Source organism: Aplidium turbinatum, chromosome 3, assembly GCF_918807975.1.
Source record: "Aplidium turbinatum chromosome 3, kaAplTurb1.1, whole genome shotgun sequence".
In the NCBI taxonomy this organism is placed as follows: domain Eukaryota; kingdom Metazoa; phylum Chordata; class Ascidiacea; order Aplousobranchia; family Polyclinidae; genus Aplidium; species Aplidium turbinatum.
In genome coordinates, this window is record NC_137474.1 from 5548984 (window position 1) to 5570761 (window position 21778).

The 21778-nt window shown below is 37.7% G+C and overlaps 2 protein-coding genes across 5 annotated transcripts; one reads left to right on the forward strand and one right to left on the reverse strand.

Moving 5' to 3' along the window:
- The first annotated feature begins 930 nt into the window (after window positions 1-930).
- Window positions 931-11690, forward strand: LOC145766247 (uncharacterized). 4 transcript variants are annotated; one of them, XM_082577919.1, is made up of 10 exons: window positions 931-3044; window positions 3287-3390; window positions 3727-3894; window positions 4346-4435; window positions 5585-5779; window positions 6249-6348; window positions 6681-6902; window positions 7444-7542; window positions 10330-10357; window positions 10722-11690. In XM_082577919.1, exons 1-10 carry the CDS (start codon window positions 997-999, stop codon window positions 10755-10757), a joined length of 3090 nt encoding a protein of 1029 aa, XP_082434045.1. In that variant the 5' UTR covers window positions 931-996; the 3' UTR covers window positions 10758-11690. The 4 variants fall into 4 exon arrangements, with proteins under 4 accessions (XP_082434045.1, XP_082434046.1, XP_082434047.1 ...); XM_082577920.1 differs by having other exon boundaries at window positions 5588-5779; XM_082577921.1 differs by having other exon boundaries at window positions 3727-3876.
- A 679-nt stretch (window positions 11691-12369) lies between these two features.
- Window positions 12370-18346, reverse strand: LOC145766248 (signal peptidase complex subunit 2-like). Its single transcript, XM_082577923.1, has 4 exons — window positions 18143-18346; window positions 15947-16099; window positions 14556-14695; window positions 12370-13169 (listed from the first exon to the last, which is right to left on the reverse strand). Exons 1-4 carry the CDS (start codon window positions 18224-18226, stop codon window positions 12989-12991), a joined length of 558 nt encoding a protein of 185 aa, XP_082434049.1. The 5' UTR covers window positions 18227-18346; the 3' UTR covers window positions 12370-12988.
- Between the last annotated feature and the right edge of the window lie 3432 nt (window positions 18347-21778).

Sequence of the window (21778 nt, forward strand, 5' to 3'; positions counted from 1 at the left end):
GCAACAGAAGAAAATGCCCAGCACAACAGTGAGAAGGTTGCAGTCAACGAAAGTGCATCCATATCAACTTTTGCGACTGTTAATGAAAATCCCTTGCCGGGCAATGTTACACATATTGATAATGTTGATGAAGTATCAAACTCTGATGACAGCAGCAGTGTGTTTGGTTCTGACCATATAAATGTTTCTGATATTGATTCATCAGAAAGCGAAAATGACCTTAAGCAATACGACAATGTTAGTCAAATCTCCCTTGAATTCGATGATAATCCATTTAGCTGTCAACCGCCTGCCCCACCTCCAAGAGCAAGTAAAAAGCGTAAAGACAAAATTTTATCGTCTCTGCGTTTGCCAACGAACACTACTGCGCTGAACGTAGTTCCAACAACAGTTTTCATGGATGATGAGTTGGAAGAAAACGTATCTGCTGAACCACAAAAGCAATCGTTTGAAAATTTTGTGGAACAGTTTGATGTCACTGAGTATGAGTCAAGCACAGGTTTTTCTGAATATCGTGAGTTTGTAGGGGAAGAAAATGACACAGGCGAACAGTTCATGCCTTTTGAAAGCGGATGGGATGACATCCAACTTTTCAAACCATCCGTTGAAGTGATGCCGGTAATAGCAGAAGTGTCCGAACCAGAAGAAGAATATAACGATAAAAATGAAACCGAGAAAGAAAACAAGTCAACTTTGTATGAAGAAGATGAAGAAAAAAGTGATTTACTTTCTACGACATCAGATGGTCAAGAAGCAACGGAAATTAACAATAATTGTGAAAATAGCGTTGCTGATGTGGAAGATGTTTCTTCTGCTATCTCAACCCAAGGTGAAGAAAACGTCCTATCTTCTAACAAAGACAACAATAGTTCATTGGTTGACGTCGAAGAAACCACAGCTGATTGTTTACCTTCGACTGAGAGTTTTCGAGTTTCAAGCAACAGCGAAAATGATTTTCACACACAAGACTTTTTCATTATTAACAATGGTGTGGAAATGAGCCAAACGCCGGGGACTCGTAGTCAAAACGGTCTTCAAGAAAGTGAAGTTTACGTTTCTATGATTAAAGATGTCATAAACTTCATTTTAGACAATGTGTGCAAGGCTACGCAACAAACGATTGATTTTCATGATGATGTTTGTAATGGGGGAACACTTTTTCGTGATAGAAGTAACACAGATCCATCTTCCTCTTTTATGGAGAATAACAACAACCTCATGGAAGACACCTCCAGCATCCACCTCCCACCGAATTCTTCTCAAGCAATAGATATATTCTCCAGTTGTATGTCAGATGTGCAACCTGATGATGGTGTTACCCGTCATGATACCTTCGTTCTTGAAAAGAAGCAGCGTTCACAATCTGACCTGGAGTTAGATGTTACTTTATTTCCAGTAGCTCAGCTGCTACCGAACAGCGAATCGGAGAGAATCTCGGAAAACGACATGACAGTTAAAGAAGAATCAAATGCTGCAGATACGAAAGATGTAGTTCTGATGTCACCAACTCAAGAAACACGCAACTTTCCGAAAGAGTTAAGCTCTGAAAGTGGGAGTTTGGTAGAAAGCCTAGAACCAGACAAAACCTCTATTTCTGTACTTCAAGCTAACGAAAAACTGGATGTTAAAGAAATTAAATTTTCCTCGCTTGTCAACAAATCAACAGAAAGAGATCAAAGGAAAACGGTCGACGACGTCTTGACAGTTGACAATTCTACCAAGGAAGAAGTATCTGTTTTGCAGGTTGTTTCAAAACACGAACGTGCACCATCTCCTGATCGTTCTTTGGTGGACCTTACGTTATCAACAAATGGCAAGGATCCGTCATTAATCAGTTCCGATCCGGATGATATTGAAAATATAAACAACCACGAGATGTTACGTGATGATCATATAGAATATGACGTGGACAAAAGTAGAACTGAAACAGTTAGTTTCAGTCATAGCGAGTTGACTGATTCCAAAGCATTGGCAACTAACGTTCGTTTAACTATCGATGACAATAACCTTTCAGAAATCAACATGGATAATTTGCAGAATTTAGACAAAAAACAAATTACTTCCATTTCACCTACAACCAATCATCCATCCAACTTTGATGTAGATTCGTCTGATCTGATCGACCAATCAGGTGACAGTAATGACATTACAGCAACCCAGCAAACAAGTGGCATCGCTAATGTTACTAACGTGGTACACGTTAGTAACGGTGATGATGGAGACTTTTCAGAAGAGAACCATCCTTCTCTTATGGCTGACTTTATTTCAGACAAGTCTCTTTTGACTACCGATCAAGATAGAACAATTGCTACCACTGTGTCTGCTCATTCAAAAGCGATGACACGTCATATTGATGAAGAATCCACTGAGAGCAAAACATCTCTGTCCAACAAGAACGCTACTTTTTCATCGGTTGCAACTTCCTTAAGCGGAGATCTGGTCAATGAAGCGTTGAAAGAAATACAAGAAAATGAAGTTGTCACCAAATTATCACGTGATGGTCTACCTGTGACCGAACTTGATGTGAGTGTCTTAAAGTTGGAAAGTGTTGATCATTCTCAAGCACAGTTAGATAATGACAAAGACTCTGTCGCCGGAAATTTGCTTCAAGAAAATTTTGGCAATATTACACTTTTGGAAGGTTCATCTATTGAGATACCAATAACGAAAGAAATTGACTCGACAATAGCAACAGATTCCCAAAATGCTGAACCATCTGGAGATGAAAATTTGATGCAGACTGGTAGTGCTCTTCAAAGCGATACAAGGTCTTCCAACAATACCCACCACATGGATGAAGACCAAGTTCAAGATAGTTCCACTCCCATCAGTGGCAGTAGCTTGCATGATCCAGTAGAAACTCCGAGTGGCGTTTTCCTTGTTGAAGAACCGAAAGAATATGACGGGGATGCTCTGAACGCTGGAGATTCACACGTACCATTGAATAGTTCTAAAGGTGAAGACACTCCAAGAACTAAAACGAAACTTCTACTGGAACTGGACACAAGCAATGACCTGGAAGGATCAACTGGTGGAATTTCTAGGTTTGTTGACAGCGTCGACTACCTCATTGTTACATGCAATATGCATAAAATTAGTTTAAGATAAATTTATTGTTTTGTAGGCCTATACTTCTACAAAAGTTCCTTTGTTGCTGATTATTTTGTTAGGTGTTTTGTTTAATTTGTGGATATTTTTGATTTTTTTTTTAATTGTTAGTTTCGCATAAAAATTCTGAATTTGTTCACTCGCCTTTTGAAAACCACGTTTTAATGTTATTTATTAGAAAATCAAGTCGAACAAGATATGATACAATTGGAAGCATCGATTTGCTTTCTGATTCAGAAGAGGAATTGGACAGCATCATTTCTCCGAAGTCTGAACTATCAAGTATGTACACTATACAGTTAGAAAGAATCAACAGGGTCAACATCACAAAGTCAAGCAGCCACTGCTAGTTACAACGTACCCATACTCAGCTGTTTATGTCAGACGTAATGGTGTAATACTCCTTCAGGCCCGAAGTACGTGCTAATCTCTGTCGATTTTTCTTCCATTCCCTTGCCGGACATATGTAGAATTACATCTTGTCTATTTTGTAAAAAAAAAAATTTTTATTAAAATTAATAGCATGTATAATTTCATTTTTGTCTAAAGTTCATCTTTGCCAAATGCAATAACAATTATGTATTCGAGAAATAAATAAACTATTAATCTTCAATTTAGACGACAGTATTTTGGTGTCACTGGGCGACGAAAAAGAAGAAGACGCTCCTTATGTAGCAGTTGACTCTTCTCCTACCAAAAGACGTCGTTCTCTTGTCCCGCCTTCGGCCCTGATCCTGTCCGTTGCATTAGATGATCTTACAGTGAAAGGTGCTGAAACGATGAACAGTGAGTTTGCGCCAGGGGAAGATTTCTAGTCAAATATACGCTTCTTCTCTTGATTGTTTCAGTGTTGAAGATACTTTAACTTTTTGATACTGCTCTAAATTCTGTTGTGCCTAAAGCTTTATAACGGCTGTGTTTGGTTGCACGTTTGCACTATTTTCAGTGTGTCCACCTTTGTTGAGTTTTTATTTGCAAGGTGATTGGTTGAAGTACTGAGCCTGCAGTGATCGTTATTTGCAGCAATGTTAATGTTTAACAGATGCATTGTTTAGCTCTTTAAAACTTTAAAGTGGTGCATAGCTTATTTACAGTTGGTATTTGGCTCATTTCAGATACTTTATTACACGTTGTGTTTCATATCTGGAATACTCACCCAAACTTTTCATTAAAATGTGGTTGCATTGAAAGAAAGAACAAAATACCAATAAGGCTAGAATTGTTGTGATTTTTATAGACGAAAATAAACTTCAACTTGTCAGTGAAGAAACTGTAGGATTTGAAGAAGATGTACAACTCGAAGGGTCTGTTGGTTCTGCGTCTGGAGGTGAGTGACCAGTTGTTGAAGACAAGTTGTTGAAAGTGCTTCTGTAGGCTCGTCGTCATTTCTATGTTACCATGATGTTACACACACACTCTTTAAGTTAGATTGTCATCTGCATACTAGATTTCAATGTTTAGATTCCCAACCAGCAATTCAGTCGTTTTTACGTTGATTCAACGTCTACAAATGTTGAATTTATGCCAAAACAATTTTTAATAGGAAAATATTAAACAACGAAAAGTGGTGTTTTTATGTTGGTCACACCAAACTCGTGCATGTCCTTAATGTTTTCATCGCTTTCTGCTGTTGTTTTTTTCATTTGTAATGGTAATTTGTGCAAAAAAAAAATGTAAGTTCACTCTTTATCGAAGGCTTTCCACGGCGTTGCATTTTGAAGAATTACCGTACTTTTACATTTGCTTTGCTTTTGCAAGCATCTTGTGCTTTTGGGACCAAATGATTGTTGAAATCAAAGCCCCGTGTTCATGATATTGCTTTTACTTGAATAATGTCTAAACAGCGAGCTGAACTATGATTTTATGCCATAATTTAAAAGTTGAGTGCTGTAAGCTTTAACAGCAAAAGTATCAGCAGCTTCTACTTACATAATATTTTTTTACTGCAGTCGGTTATAAAATGCTGTCAAATATACAATCTCCATAATTATCAATGTTCAGTCAGCTCTCAAAAGTTCTTTAGCATGATACAATTTTGGTAAAGAGGTCACTTTCTTCAACCACAGACATATACAACCAAGCAACCACACGGCATTTAACATAATTCATTAAAATTGAACATAAACTATAAGCTACAAACGTTTTCGGCCATACACACGTTAGCCCTTATCAAGTAACAAAAAAATAACTGCTTATCATATCTACACTGAAAATGAATAACTGATCTAAGCACTGAATTGAAAAAACGAAATGCAAAATGAAACGGCATAGCATAGGAGAAAGGCACATCACATGGCGTTTAAATTACACAGGCAAAGACGCATCATATGACGTATCAAGATGATGTTGGCATGATGTTGGTAATAAAACGTTGATCTTTGTTTTTTTTTATTAATCAAAAAAGTAATCATTAACACCACCATACAATAAGTCGTTGTTAATATTTTCAGCTTCTGCAAATCGATTTGTGTTTCAGAAGTTGTCCCTAAAAAAAACATGACCCAGCAAGATGACGGACAGAAATCGCCCAACACTTTCTCAATACTTCAACCTACCCCGCCCAACGACTTGAACCGACCTATTACGTGGGAGACGGTGGTGATCTGTGATGTTGATTACAAAGTTGACGCTTCTGCAATACAACCTTTCAAGCGCGTGATCTCTCACGGAGGTGCGTGATTTGGTATCATGTGTTGCTATTGTTACCGCTCATAGTTTCCCAGTCAGCTAGAGTTGCCCCTTTTTTCCAACGTTTTAAGGCAAAACGATGCAAAAGTTGAGATTGATAGTGATAACCGGCGACGTTGTAAATCAGAAATTTAGTTTTATGTCAGATTATTTTGGTTTGAATTGCAGTCAAAACGTTGTGGTGCATTTGATGTAAATAGTCATTATGCATTTCTAATTCGTAAATTATTATATTGAAGCCAGTTTCTTGAACGCCACACCAATATTATAGCTCATGTTTTCCTTTTATTAAAATAAAACCCTCTAACTCTCCATCAAAAAAATATATATTCTGGTTTATTTGTTTATAAAAAGGTAGTACGATCTGAGGTCACTAGTTTAAACTAATCCTCTTGAAATGACCGTTCATCATGTTACACAGTTTTATGCATTATTTTTTCTGTGTTTTAAAGGGTTCTTTAAAGAGAAGAACACCATTGTTGAGATATTTGGGAGATACTTACCAGACAGTAGCATCCCCAACTACACTTGGGTTATCGACAACTTGTTTCTGTAAGTTTACAGTTTACATGCATAAAGAATAATATTTTTTATATTTTGTAGTATGTATTGCACGGTGCCGTTCCGTGAAATTGGCATAATGCTTCTATACTCTACCATTGCTTCTTCCACAATTGACATAAATCTCTCGATGATAATTCATGGTCTCGTCACCACTGCTGAATTGCTGATCGTATGTACATTTGTACAAACTCCCTTCTGGTTTGGAAAGTCTTATAAACTCTGGGCTGTTTCTACGATTTGATTTGAGATAACAAATTTGAGATACAAAACGTAGACCTAAAGTATTGCACACTTTTTATAGTTAATTTATACATTTTTAGATATCTTTTATCGACGATGGAGTTGCTTGTGCAAGACAAGGAGTATGTAATTGTATTTTTCAACAATTCTGTGTCGAAGAGCCATTTCCCCAGTACAGCTTGGCTTAAGAAGAACCATTCCCAGATTCCACCTTTCCTTAAGAAGAACCTCAAAGGGTTTTATGTGGTGCAATCGTCTTTTTACCTGAAAACTCTTATTGGCTTAACAAGAATGTTCATAAAGTATGTAAACGAACTCTGCTGAAAATCCTTATTTGTCGTTTGGTATTCTACCCTGTTTGTTTAATCTTGATTGAAATTTATTCAACTATTAAGCTTTTAAATGTTAAGTTACTTAACTGCTACAAATAGGAGATGGTACTGTGCATACAAGGTGGTAGCACAAGCACAGTGCCAAATGCGCACCGCACCACTCCCCAAATGAGGCTTGTAGTCTGCGTGATTTAGATAACAGAAACAGCTCAATGACTGCTTAATACTTACTCTGATATCTTGCCCACAATACCGCCGCTTTCTCAAGGATGGTTAAAGGAAGACCGCCTAAGCTTGGGTTGGCGAAAGCAATGTAGTTTCATACAAAAACATCCGATATAGCCTACTGACTGCGAAAGAGTTCAGTACAAGCTTCTTGTTTTCATAAAAGAAGATTACTACTGCTCAATCAGCCCATGACTGTGTGAATGTAAATTATCTGTAGCCCGCATATTCTTTGATTTGTGGATAATTTCATGCACCTAGTTACTTATCAGAAGTTAATTTGCAGTCGGAAAGCGTTCAGGAAACTTAAGTACTTTAAGAATCATTTGGAATTGAAACCATTCATTCCAATCGACTTTCTGTTTGTGCCAGAAGAAATAGCCAGGTAAGAACTTGTTCGCGTCATAGTGATGAAATTGTGTTGGTTGCTGTTTTCCAATTGTTTGCTACAACGATTTAACTCAGGGGTCACCAAACTACGGCCCGCGGGCCGGAACCGGCCCGCGAACTGATTTCATCCGGCCTGCCACCTGCTGCGGAAATAACAGCTGCACTACAAAAAAGTAACAGTTACCAAACTTTTTGTAAAGGACTGACGTTGCTGTTGAGCTACACGCAACCTGCTAATGATTTTTCCATATTGTTTCTTCTCATGAAACAATTCTGGCAAATATCAGTATTAGTTGCCTGTGCCTATCACAAATTATTTGAAGTACTACAAATTATTATAGATTCTAAAACTAAAATAAGAATTGTTTTTATAATAATGCTTTTTCTATAATACCGGTAATAGAAGACGCTGTCATAAATTCTGTACATGTTGTTCCATAGCCGTACGAGCCAGGGGGGCAGCTGCCCCCCCTATTGTTTCAAAACGTCGCAAATTCGGGCAAAATGTTGCAATTATTAGGGCAAAAATTGCTATATGAAAAGCTTCAAAATTGCATGAATTAAGAAAAACTACAAATTAATATCTTGTACCTATCAAACTAAGTACAGCCTCTTATTTGCATAAGAAATGTGCCGCAAAATTTTCATTTGGCACACCCGTATTGATGTATTGTATGGTGATCAAACTGTAGTACGAAATGCATTTAACCGACTGCATCATGCCAATTTGGACAGCCACCAAAATATGTCTGTAATACTTTTGTGAATCTGCCCAAATCAAAACACAAAATTTGCTATATAGCTAATTTTATTAATTTTCACAAATGCATCGTGTTGATTTAGGCAACTGAAAACATGACATTATCTGATTAGTCTGTTTATGCAACTGCCCAAATTAGCGTGAGGCAGTTTCCCAAAAATGAACAAATTCATTACTTTTTCCATTTTCATAACTGTATCGTTTAGATTTGGGCAACAAAAAAATATGAAATTATCTGATCATAGTCTATTTATAAAACTGCCCAAATTGGCGTGATACAGTTGCCTCGGCATCAAAATTTACAAAGTCTTTAATTTTTTTCATCGGCCTAATATCCATAAATGCATCATCTTGATTTGGGCAACTACAAAATATGAATTTATATAAATCTGGTGAATACTTTTATAAAACAATTCGGGTGGAGAGGTTACAGTAGCCTACTTTTTCAACCATAAACGGACATAGCTAGGCAACACCACAACATTTAACGAAAAAATGTTATACTGTACCTGTTAAATGTAATGTTAATGTTGTGGTGTTGCTTAGCTTTGTTTGGTTACTTTTATAAAACCACCCAAATTAAAATGATGCAGTTGCGCCCCAAAATAAAAACTTAGTTTGTATATGCAACTGTGTCATGTTAATTTCACCAACATTTAAAATGCTACTGCTGAAGTATATAATACTCCTAAATGTTACTCCTGCCTACCATGCCAAAGTGCAGAAGCATCGAGCAATGCACAAGCAAGGTATATTCAAAGATGAATTCAGTTGTTCTATCTTGATTACTTGGGTAAGAAATTCTAGCTAGCTGGTGATCTTGTTATGTTAGTTTTTCACTGTTATCATGCACCGCATACATTATATTTGGGCAATTTCTATAAAAGCGTGCAGATTTGGGCAAATTTGCGTTCTGCCCCCCAAAATGGTTGGTCTCGTACGGCTATGTGTGGTTCCTTTGGCATTAGCAATTACCGTCTTTGGCTTTTTGTGTAATAGAGACTTCTTTGTTAAAATTGTTCGTTTTTATAGTTCGTTGTTGTATGTTGAATTTGTACATTTTTCCACCATGCAGCCTACATGTTGGTATTCTGTTTTTATCATTAGGCAAATGGGGACAGTCTAGGGCTAGGCCAAATTTGGAAAGATGTAATGTTTTTTCAAGAGCACGATGCTCTGTAGTGTATCACAGCAGGGCGTAACTTTTCCAGCAACCTTTCGATTTTCATCACAACTTTGCTATTCCACCGCTGACTTTGTTATTTATTGTGCTCAGTTCAAGTCAATGGAGATTCTAGATAGTTGTATATCTTTTCGCAGTTGGCATCCGGCCCGCAGCTGTTAATCTCGCAGCAATCCGGCCCTCAGAGAAAAAAGTTTGGTGACCCCTGATTTAACTCATCGACTGTGTAACAATGAAAAAATAAATGTAAAATTTCGTTTTGTGTGATTTTGTTCTGATTTATATGTGATTTCTATAAACGTTTAGAAATACAGCTCATTTTGTCTTGCCAATGACCACTGGTCTTTAAAAACGCCTAATTATTAAGCAAACGATGCTAATAGCATCCAGTTAGACTTACTGTTAATTGATGTTTATTCTACCATCCCTAATGTTTATAAACACAATGAATGGCAATGTAAAAGTAATGATGTCTATTTCTTAATTTTTCATTGAAATCTGAGTCTAAAAAAGCAACAGTTTTCTTTTTTATGTCGTTTTAACATCGCCAGATGTTGAAATGATGTAAAAAGGCTACGTTGCATAATCATTGTTTGCCAATTGAAAACCGAGTCATTCTGATTCTACATTCCAACTTTTGGGCTTGTCGCGCAATAATAGTCAGTTGGTTTAAAAGTCTCCCAGACAGCAAATCAGTCGATTTTTACATTGATTCAACGTCTGCAAACCGTTGAATCAATGTAAAACACGACTGGTTTGCTGTCTGGATCAGTGTTTTTGTATTGTGAAAAATAATCTGTTAATCTCTAATTGCTTACTGATTGTTTTCTGTTGCAAAGGAATCACGTTCAATCGAATGACATGGAGGTAAGAAAATTCAACACTTTGATCATTTCAAATGATTTTTTTATATCAATTCTTCGAATACTTTGAAGCTCATGTGCTAAGGAATTTTGTTGCTGTAACAACAAAATGCGTTAAGTGTGATCAGTATCTTTTGAAATACATGACCCCACGGTTAAAAAAAAGTTGGACAAATTTATATTTATACAAAAAAATCTCAACAGCCTGTTATCATGATTGTGAAAATCTCCACCTAGATGCGGTGATGCTGACTGAATGAATGGACTTGATCTGAACGAGGCCCTTGAACCGGCACTGTCCAGTGTCCCTGCTAAAACGGAATGTATCATCTTATTTCTTGCGTTGAATTGATGGTTTTGTTTTACAGGGGCGGAAAGTAACGTCGAAGTGGCGCTGGTGGTGAAAGTATGAATCCTTGCCATAGATGGGTGAATCTATTTCAAACATTATTACTTTTGTACCATGCATTGTACATATACATGTCAAGCAGTCTGTATAGGCTAGCCTTCTAAAACACTTTGTCACTGTCATAGATGATTTGTTGATTGTATTCATTGAATCTTGCTTTTGTTGCATCATCAGTGTTTAAGCGAAATCGTGTAGCTCCCAACCTGTGTTTTGCCCGCTGACTGCGTCCAGAGCCGTTGGGAGGATGTTTTGGGCACGGTAGCAATGAGATCCTTGGCCCCCAAATTAAGACATTTATAAGAAAAACGAATTGTATCGGAAGAATACGTTGTAGTTTCTTCATGTTTTCGGGCCCCTTAAAAAGGTTCTGGACTCGGTCTAAAAATGCTCCCAGCCAATGCTACTGACTGCATGAACCTAATTTATATTGATGTCTTGAGGTCAAGGTTATTCAAAAGCTGTGGAATCGGAAACAATTTGCGCCATTAACTTTGGGATGTTTAGCTTTGCTTTTCGTCGGCCGCGAGTCTATGGGGAGACACTTATGAGCCTCATAGGCGAAACACGTAACTGGCGCTGTCGATTCTAGCTATACTCCGCTGCCGAGAAACCGACAAGTTCCAGTAATAGCCGACCTCACGATACGAATGTTTATTTACTGTGACCGTCACACCAACTCTTACAATCGTATTAATTTATTTTTTGCTTCCCGGATGATTTGCGGAGAGTGGTGGGGCAGGAACTACTGTACATAGTTTTACTTCGACAATTGAGGTTTTTCTATTCGTACTATTTTATTAATATGCTACAATAGCACTCACGTTTGTTTCAAATTTTGCTTATTATCATGTAAGCCTAAGCGCCTAACTAACAAATTTGTTTAGATGTCAGTGTGTCATCAAAGCAAAAAATAAATAAAGTTAAAGCATTAAGCGGGCTGTTTATATAAAATGGGCAGCTGTTTTCTTCACCCTCTATGCTCTGAGCGTGTCGTACGATATTTAAGCTAAACTAAAATCAATTTGCGCAATGATTAATCGTTGTATTGTGATTTTAACCATTCACCTTATGCTTTCATGCGGTGCAAGTGTCTCGTGCTGCCAGGTTCCTTCCGAAAGCACGGTTTTGATTTTTTCACTTCTCGCAGTAACTCAACATCATCAAAAAGCAAATTAGTGTTGCATAAACTGAGAATGCTACTACAACAATTATCTTGAAAAGTCCAATAATGTAGAAAATAGACTGTTCAAAATGATCCTGTTTCAGTGGTAAAGTTTTAATATTGGGGAAATATGAGTAGCTTCAAATGCTGAATTGTTTACCCAAATTGGTTGTCAACACACTTTCCACATCTTCGTGCAATAACGGTATGCAAACTGTAATGTATTCTATGCATGCGTTGATGAAACGACAGTGCCATGTTAGTATTGTATTTTCTAAATAAGAAAATACTGTATAATACAAACTGCGATTTGAATACGTTGAAGGGTGTTTCGTGGGTGAAAGATGAGAACGTCTGCACCCCTTCAAAGACTTTGGCGCCGGCGAGTGATAAGTTTTGAGCTCCACACCATGCTAATCTCTAACCCCTTCTGATTGATCACAAACATCTTGCTTGACCGTATATTTTCTGATATCTTTGCACGAAACACATTAACACACAAGTAGCGACCAATTTTAAACCCCAAGAAAAAAAACACCTAAACATAGCTTTTGAAACAAACTCTTTATTTTCTAACAATGCTCTAGAAAAAGCTTGGCCGCCAACCAAAGGTTTATAGTTTGGTCTTCTGGACCATACCGCGCTTTGCATCAAGCGTGCTCACTCAGCCGCTCTTAAATTCAACATAAAACATACTCACACGGTAATATTGGCATGTTTCTACAGACCTATATTTGTAAATTCTAAATTTACCCTAAAACTGAAGTCAAAACCAAAATAACGTAACTTCAGTGTGATAGCACAAGGCAGTAATAATATTTATCCAATAGCGGTTGCTTAATCCAATTTTATCAACCAATATTTCGTTAGTGGCATTCGAATTTTAACAGGAATTCTAAAACATTACAAAGATACTGCAGAAATTGCACGATTAGCAGCGGTTTTGGAACAAAAAATATTTGGTGTTTACATTGAAGTAGTACTCAAGTAATTTCATCTGAAACGAGACAGTACAAAATCCCAATATCCCCAAAACATGAAGCTCTCGGAGCATAACCACCCAATCACTGGCGTTTTTTACCAGAAGCAAGCGAGTTGTGAAGCCTGACAACCAGAGGCTGGAAAACGTCGTACAGAAGGACCCCATTCTCATCGAACACATCACCCACACACTTATCCAAGCTGGCACTTCTCTGTTTGGAATTTTCTCTCACTGACATAGTGAGGCTGTAGTTTTTGTCGAACCTAAAATATACATGCTGTGGCTTAATATTGAGGTAAAATATAACCTTTTATTCAATGTCTTTCTACAAACGAATGAATAAATGTAACGGAGTGGAAGGTCTGCACTCTGCATGGCTTTGGTAATGAAACCAATGATTGGCTGCTCTCTAGTAGCCTTCTAGTGTAGTCAGGAAACATCGTGAAACTAAGGTGGTGAAAAGATAGACCATCGGCTCCAGAAACTTATACGACGACGACTAAATGAATTAATTCGCAATCTTTTAAAACATAAGTTTGATAATGGAACTATGGAAGTTGATTAATGGAATTAATTATATACAGTATATCAGAAACTGACTTCTTTCTGAGGTGACGGGCCTACAAGGGTATGAACGCCTCTGTAACGTAAAATTCTTTCGATACTCCGGTTTTGAGGGGTTAAATAGGAAAGAGGACTTGATTAGGAATGATTAAAACACGCACATTTTAAAAGAAAAACTTTGTTTTTTCAATTCAAGTATCCTTGGTCGTGTTTAAGTTTCATTTGGAATTCAATTTCTCATGGAAGAATCGCCTTATTGGGAGGTTAATGGGTTATTTATAAATGAGTTATGCACAGGGCCAGTGAGAGGATACTTTGGGCCGGGTACCAATGTGATCTTCGGGCCCCAAATCAAGACCCTTCTATGAAAAATGTGGTGGTTTCTGGGCCCCTAATGTCATTCCAGGTTAAAAGTACTCCCTGTCAACGGTACTGGTTATGCATCAACTCAAACCAGACGAACCCAATTTAAATTATGAGATTTAAATTGTCGCGACACGCGTGAAGTACACGCAATTGTCGCATCACAATGGATCTACAGTAAAAGCGGGACAAGGCCTGGATAGCTGATGAATCCCTGTGCTGACGTATTTTGAACCAAGGGCATTTGGTTCAAAGTAATTGCGTCATTGGATATTCATCAAATGGGGCCACCAAAAGTTATTGGAAGATATGAGTGGGAATTGTGTAAGCAAAGTATTGCGCTGCAAAAATGCGAAACCAGATTGATCTTCCAAGAGGCTTTCTCAGCACGGAATGGCCCGTTTCGGTGAGTCCGATTCGGTGAGTCCGATTCGGTTAGTCCGATTCGGTGAGTCCGATCCCTTAACGAGGGATTTTTTCAATTTTTTTTTTAAATTATCGGGTACCGTAGCCTAATTATCATTGCCGTTTTAGGGTTAGGGGTTAGGAGTTAAGGTTAGGGGTTAGAGGTTAGGAACTCACCGAATCAAACTCACCGAATCGGACTCACCGAATAGTAGCAGACCCTTCTCAGCACAAAGATTCCCACAACCAATCAATTCGTTACCACTTACTAGTTGTAGAACTATACAGTGATGATATTGCATCAGACAAGTACGTACCGTGGCATTGTGGAAGATAACGTCCAAACAATGTCTGGTTCGGTTCCAACGACGTCTTTTTGATGAGCGACCAAGAAAACATTCTTCTCCCGATAATTGGCATGAAGAGTGAGCACCCCCATCAGAACAAAGTAGGAGAACTGAAAATGCACTAGAGTTGCAACATCACTATTGGTTATAGTACCATCATACGTTTTAGGGCAACATCGGCTGACTTTAAAGAGATGCAAAAAATACAACTTTTGTCAGCTGGAAATTGGTTTCCTAAAAATGTCCAACAGGAGTATAACATAAATCCCTACAGCCCTACACACGTTAGACAGATCGATGTGGAGGCAGGGTGTGAAGGTGATTGCGGCACTTGGAGGTGAATCCGACCACCCTCGGTAATGCAGGTAATCACCGGATTAAAACTGGACTACTAGAAGGCGGGGCAAAACGGACATGCTACCTTTAAAGTGCTCTATTTGAGCAAACAAATCAGTTATCATGGACCTACTGTATTGCGCTTTTTGAATTAACATGTCACTTAACAACAACTGCCTAGACTAGAGCATGAGACTTAATGCATTTTTATTATTTAAAGTTCACTTACAAAAAATAATTTTTAATCTGGGTGTCCGATTTACCTCGGTCAAGGGGCAAAACGGACATAGTATATGACTGCTTTTTATATGATTGCGTTTGGTGACCAATAAAGTTATTTTAAAAAAGCTTTTGCCGCCATAAAGCCAACTTCTTTTATAGTATTATTAAAATAGAATGAAACTGTTTGACAAATGCATCTTTGCTGTTTCAGTTCTCCAAAACAAACTAGCCATCTGTTTGAAAACAATTTTCAGGCCAAACAAACTACTAATTCTTTTAGGCGGTGTTGCAAGTGATATTTATCATTATGTCTGTTTTGCCCCAATCATTGATTGCCCGTTTTGCCTCAAACAAACTACATAAAAAAGTCTCTAATCATATGAAAAACTAAAATATGTAGACAGCTCATTTTTGGAGGATAGTGATCTATTGTTCACCAGAGTTCAAACCTAAAAGAGAAGCAGAAATTTGAAAAAAAACACCTAAACAATAAACATCATCACATTTTAGTAGACAAGTTTTTATAACAAAGTACTGAAAAAGCTATTTCGACTTCTTTGCCTTCGAGTGTGGCACAAAAGTTTCAAATATTTTTGAGTGAAATATTCATTCAAGTAGTTTTAGAAGATATATAGAGAAAAAAATTGTTATTTGTGTTGGTAGTTTTTTTAAAAAGCAGAGAAAAAAGCCAACCAGAGCAAATTACATCAAATATAGTTAATTACATTCTAAAACCTCTAGACTAGAGCCTGTTTCACCCTACTGTTTTCACCCATCAGAAGGTTCTTATATGTCAATCTTACCACACAGAGCATCAGTACAGGTCTCGATGCTGGAAATGGGAATAAAAAGTCCCAGATTAATGCAAATCCCGCAAACAGAACAGCTATAGTGCAGATGGCAAGGCGAGTGTCAATCAATGTAAAGTTTTCTTCATAGTTCAAATCTAAAATAGCCTGAAACACAAAAATATTTCTTTGATATCATTTGGCTTTGTATAGCAAGATCACATCTTGCAAAGCAAGCTCAGTAGTTAAGCGCATGACTTTGTACACAAAGAAACCTCAAGATCATGTGGTGCTGGGTCGACTCTCGGGGTGTGCACTTGAGCTACTCATTTCAGGACAGCCCTTCATTTAGCGACACCTAGTGCAAGCCTCTAAGCTCCTTTATTTTTCCGGCGACCAAGCGTGGCATATCAGAGCTTCTTCCAGGTGGCAAAATTCTAGCGCCCGGCAACCAGAGTTAAAAGTCCATTAAAAATTCGTGTTTTTCAAAATCTGTTAATTGTTATCGTGTTTTACATTCACTCAGGTAAGAACAACGCAAACAAAGTATACTTCTATCTGCAATCGAAGCAGTCTATTCCAAGTAGATGTAGATTGTAGAGAATGAATGAATGCTAGTGGAGAAAAGAAAGTTTCAAATACTAACGGAGTGGAGACCCAGACAGCAAATCAGTCGTTTTTTTTTACATTAATTCAACGTCTACAGACTAATCTGCTGACTGTTTTTTTTTTAATCCACATGTGATCAAAATTTGTGTCTGCATTTTTTTGCTGACAAAATTCACACTTTGTTCGATTACTTCAGCAGTCAATCTCGGTAACCGGCCCAACATTAGCAGCTCAAGACCTCTACAAGTATGCGAAACTACCAGGACTAATCAGAGGCTTGTCAGTCCGAGGATAAAGATTCCAACTAACAACCAAGTGTGGCAGCACAATTATACGTTAACAGCAGATCAGTTTCACAACAGACAAGTCGCGAAACTATCACACACTAAGGCGCAGGCGCGGATCTAGGAGTTTTTTTCGGGGGGGGCCAGAAAATTTGAAAATCAATTAAACAGAAAGAAAAAGATAAAACAGATATTAACAATGATACTACGACAGTAGCGTAGCCAGGAATTTTGAAAGGGGGGTTTTTTACGGCCGGCGGGCGAAGCCCGTCGGCGTCTTCGCCAAATGCGACACCCAGCGGCGGGGGTCTGGGGGGCAGCCCCCAGAAAATTTTGAAAAATTGCTTTGAATTTGGTGCATTCTGGGAGCATTTTCAACAAAAATGTGGGTATAAATATTCCTGTAAAATGGTGATAAGATCATGTTTTCTTCGGATTTTTCGGTAATAAACCTAAGTCTCTATGTTTTCTTGTTGCTAATTCCTGGCTGAGATATTTAAATGTTTGGTATTGGCAAAACTCGCTCTTTTAATGCAGTTTCGTTTAAAATTAGGAAAACTTTATTTTAGAGAAACAGAGACTGAAAGCATTATTCTCAATATCGTGATGTCACACGCGTGCCAAAGGGGGAGGGGGTTGTAACCCCCCCCCCCTCCCCTTGGCTATGCCACTATACTACGACATATACGATATGCCATAAAATAAAATATACATTAAAAGAAACAGCCATTTCATCAATTGTGAATGTTTGAAAAATACATTTTGCTTGAATAAAAATTGCTAAGCATGCAAAGTAAACTTGAAATCTGGTTTAAAACCCTGCATGCAGTGTCCATGACCAATTGGATGTTTGTATGTTTGCAAGCATAGACGGCAATTGATTGAAATTATAATGAAGGCTAAAAACTATAAAACAGCCATTCAAGGTTTCAGATTGTTTCAACTGACGTCATTTGGTTCAGCATTGGTTTCAGCTGAGTCAGCTCCAACAAATGTTGCTATTAAAATGCATTTACAGTTGTATAACGGAATAAAGGAGTCTGATCGATGGATGATTTTAACCATAATAATAACAAAAAATTACCCCCCCCCCCCTCCCAGATAAGTTAAGTCTGCCGTGGGACTAATATCAGTTGTGTAGACGCATATCAAACGATTTGATGCGGATACATAGAATTTCAACAATAATTCCTCGCAACATTTCGGGGGGGGCCCGGGCCCCCTGGGCCCCCCCCATAAATCCGCGCCTGCTAAGGCGTCATTGCTCAGTTTGCTTTATGAAACACTAAATCAAACCAGACAGGACAAATTTTCATACCTTCTTTGCGGCATCATCCATTGCTATCCTAGCAGCATTCTGATCCCACTTGTCGACTTTAATTTCTTTTTCTTCTGTCATCATTGATGTTGAAAAAATAAATATGTCAAAAATTTGGCACCAAATCCTATAAATACTTGAAGGAAAACACAATTTAATCTCAATATCAAAATGCAAATGCTTAATGATTTATCAATATGAGTAAAAACTGTGGATGAAATAAAAAGATAGTGATTCCAAGACTACAGTTTAGCGAATAGTTGAGTTTCGAAAACTCTTCACATCTAAAGATGATACGTTATGCATTCAAACAAAGGAAACGAAATATTTTTGAAAAGCAGTTTATTGTTAAAGAGAATTTTGCCAAAATGAAGTGGTGTAAATGTGATTTAGGATAGTCTAGGACAGGGGTTCTTAACCTTTTTTCCCTTGTTACCCATTTCTGTCAAGATCAAAGTCTCATTACCCAAAATCTAATTATATATATCTATTTTCCCATGTTAAAAATATAAAGGCAGTGGCTATTTGACCGGCGCCGGTCTTTGAATCTGAAACACTATTTGACCGGTCATGACGTCACTATACAATCACTTTTTTATTTTTCTCTTTCAAAGCAAAAGACGAGAAGCGCATATAAGTTCTAAATCCAACCATCTCACTCAACTCGTAACGTGGCGCATGCGATACGTCGCCGCCTCCGACTCTAGAGGGACTGAGTTCGATACTACTCGGAAGCGTTCTTTTTTTTATTTATTTTTTTTTAACTAAATTTTGACACGAAGTGCATTTTTGTAGTCAGTTTTTAATTATTTTTTATGTCTTTTCAAATGTGAGTAATAAAGTTAGAGTTTTTTTAATTTGCTGGAATTTGAGAATTTCTCTGGGTAATTTTCCGATTGTGGCCGTGCTAACTACTGATACGGTATATAGCCTACATAATTTTTCAATTCAGGCACGTTTTAAACTTTTCAAGGTTTTGCCACGTTTTCCCGTGCATTAACGTGCTGGGAGATCTATATCGATTTTTGTAGTTAGTATCTTTTTCGTCCCGGACGCGTTAATGACGAAAAATAAAATGATTGATTGATGTGACCGTGTTTGCCGAACGAAGCAATACATTTTTGCCCTCAACAAAATGCACTTTGGGTCAAAATTTAGTTAAAAAGAAAGAACGCTTCTGGGTAGTATCGAACTCAGTCCCTCAAGAATAGGAAGAAGCGACGTACCACACGCGCCACGTAACGAGTTGAATAAAATGGTTGGATTCAGAACTTATATGCGCGCTTCTCATCTTTTGCTTTGAAAGAGAAAAAGAAAAAAAGTGACTGGACAATGACGTCATGACCGGTCAAATAGTGTTTCAGATTCAAAGACCGGCGCCGGTCAAATAGCCACTGCCAAATATAAAACAAAAACAGCATTTAATGTAAAGAACGACATTACTAGTTTTAATGAGACGTTTGTACTTGTTTTTTGTGTACAATCGATGCAACGTTAGGTGCGATTTTGGATACTGCACAACGCAAGTCTGACTTCAGATCTTAACAGCTTGTTTCAGGATTTTAATTTCAAAGCAACAACACTTGAAAATGCTGATTCACAGAGATCAGTAGAAGGGAACATAGTCAACAATGTTAGTGGTTTTTGCGCAACTTTTGGATATGCTTTCCCCATCATTCCCCAGAATTCTTCCAAGCTTTCATCTTCAAAAGAATACAGTATAGCTCGCTCATCTCAACACTAACTCTAAATATACACTTAGCTATACTACTTCAAACATCAATGCAGCCATCAAGCTTGCTCATAAAACAACTGTAACTGAACTGATTAATATTATACAAGAAAAAGCTTACTATTATGTCACAAAAATAAAATACACAAAACCGGCAACAAAAATGATGAAAAAATATAACAATAACACTATGACGAAACAATTCTAAAAATGATAAAATATCACTGTGCTTGTTTGGTTGTTTTGAACGGACTCAAAACATCAAAAAAGTGTATATTAGAAATAAAGCAACTTTTCCACTTACAGCTGTGACATTGTTTGTTACATCTATACAATTCTAAATATTCTTGTTCAGCTGATTTCCCACTTCTTATCCTGAAATTACCCACATGTGGGTAAGGTTAAGGACCACTGGTCTAGGATGAAATGAAACAAATTTGTCAACAAAATGATTGTACTTCATTTTGTTTCATAAACTCATGTTAAAAACCTCTAACTAAAGTACATTGAGTAATATGAGTTTAGTAATATAGTAATAAAGTTAGAGTTTTTTAATTTTCTGGAATTTGAGAATTTCTCTGGGTAATTTTCTGTTTGTCATAAGAGGATGTGACCGTGTTTGCCTAACAACGCAGAAAATTAAAAAACTCTAACTTTGTTACTCATATTTGAAAAGACATAAAAAATTGGGCTGTAGGCTACTCAAATTAAAAATTGACAACAAAAATGCAGCAGCCTAACGATTGAGTCACTTCGGTCAAAATTTAGTTAAAAAAAAAACGCTTCCACTTATTATCGAACTCGGGCGCAACCTAGTTCGTGCCCTGAACAGTTCGTACTCTGAAAATATCGAGAGAAAAAATTAAAAAAGCCGAAGTCGCTGATTGCAGTTTAATAGCACAAAGCCGAAGTTGTTGATTGGAGTTTCCGCAAACAACTCGAGGGTTAGGGTTAGCGGAAACTGCGAGAAAATATTTGCGGAAACTGCGATCAACGAGGGTTAGGTTTAGAGCATAGATTACTCGATGGTTAGGGTAAGCGGAAGTTGCGAAAAAATGTTTGCGGAATCTGCAATCAGCGAGGGTTAGAGTATAGATTACTCTATGGTTAGAGTTAGGGTAAAGGTTAGCGGAAACTGCGATCAGCGAGGGTTAGAGCATAGATTAGCCTATGGTTAGAATTAGCAGAAACTGCGATCAGCGACTTCAGCTTTCTTCACAAGGTAGATTTAAACGATCTGTCTTAGCCTGATGCTGCGAGTTTGCTGTGGCAATAGTAAGTTGCGCAAGCTTTCGGAACACAGTTCCCTAGTCATGTGCTATGATGAATGGTGTTGAAGTCAGTGAGTGGTTCTTTCGTTTAGCTTGAGGCTGCTGGTTGTTGAGTTTCTGTGTTGTTAGGCGTTTTATGTTGCAAAATTAGCTTTCTTTCTCTCGATCTTTTCAGGGAAAAATTTTAAAATGTTTTTTCAGGGTACGAACTAGGTTGCATCCACAGACCTCGAAATTCACGGCGGACATGTCCGCCGTCACAGCCGTCACAGACCCCGAAATTCACGGCGGACATGTCCGCCGTCGGGGGAAGTACCATCTAGATCGGTCATATTTGTCCGCCGAGAAATAACACAGGAACTAACGATACAAATCGCCATTGCATAGCACAAACAATTGTTGCAAGAATATAATTTCCCGCGCATCTAGAAAATGTGAATACTGCATCCCTTAGCTTCCATTTAAGCAGGAAAAATTTCGATTTTTACATTGCTTCAACGATTGATGACATTGAATCAGCATAACAAAGGCGACTTCTTCGCTAAGATTGAATGGAAGTACTGGTACTTCTACACTAATTACGCGCAACTTAGTTCAAGTTTTACGCCACAATGTCTGGTTTTGATCTCCGAG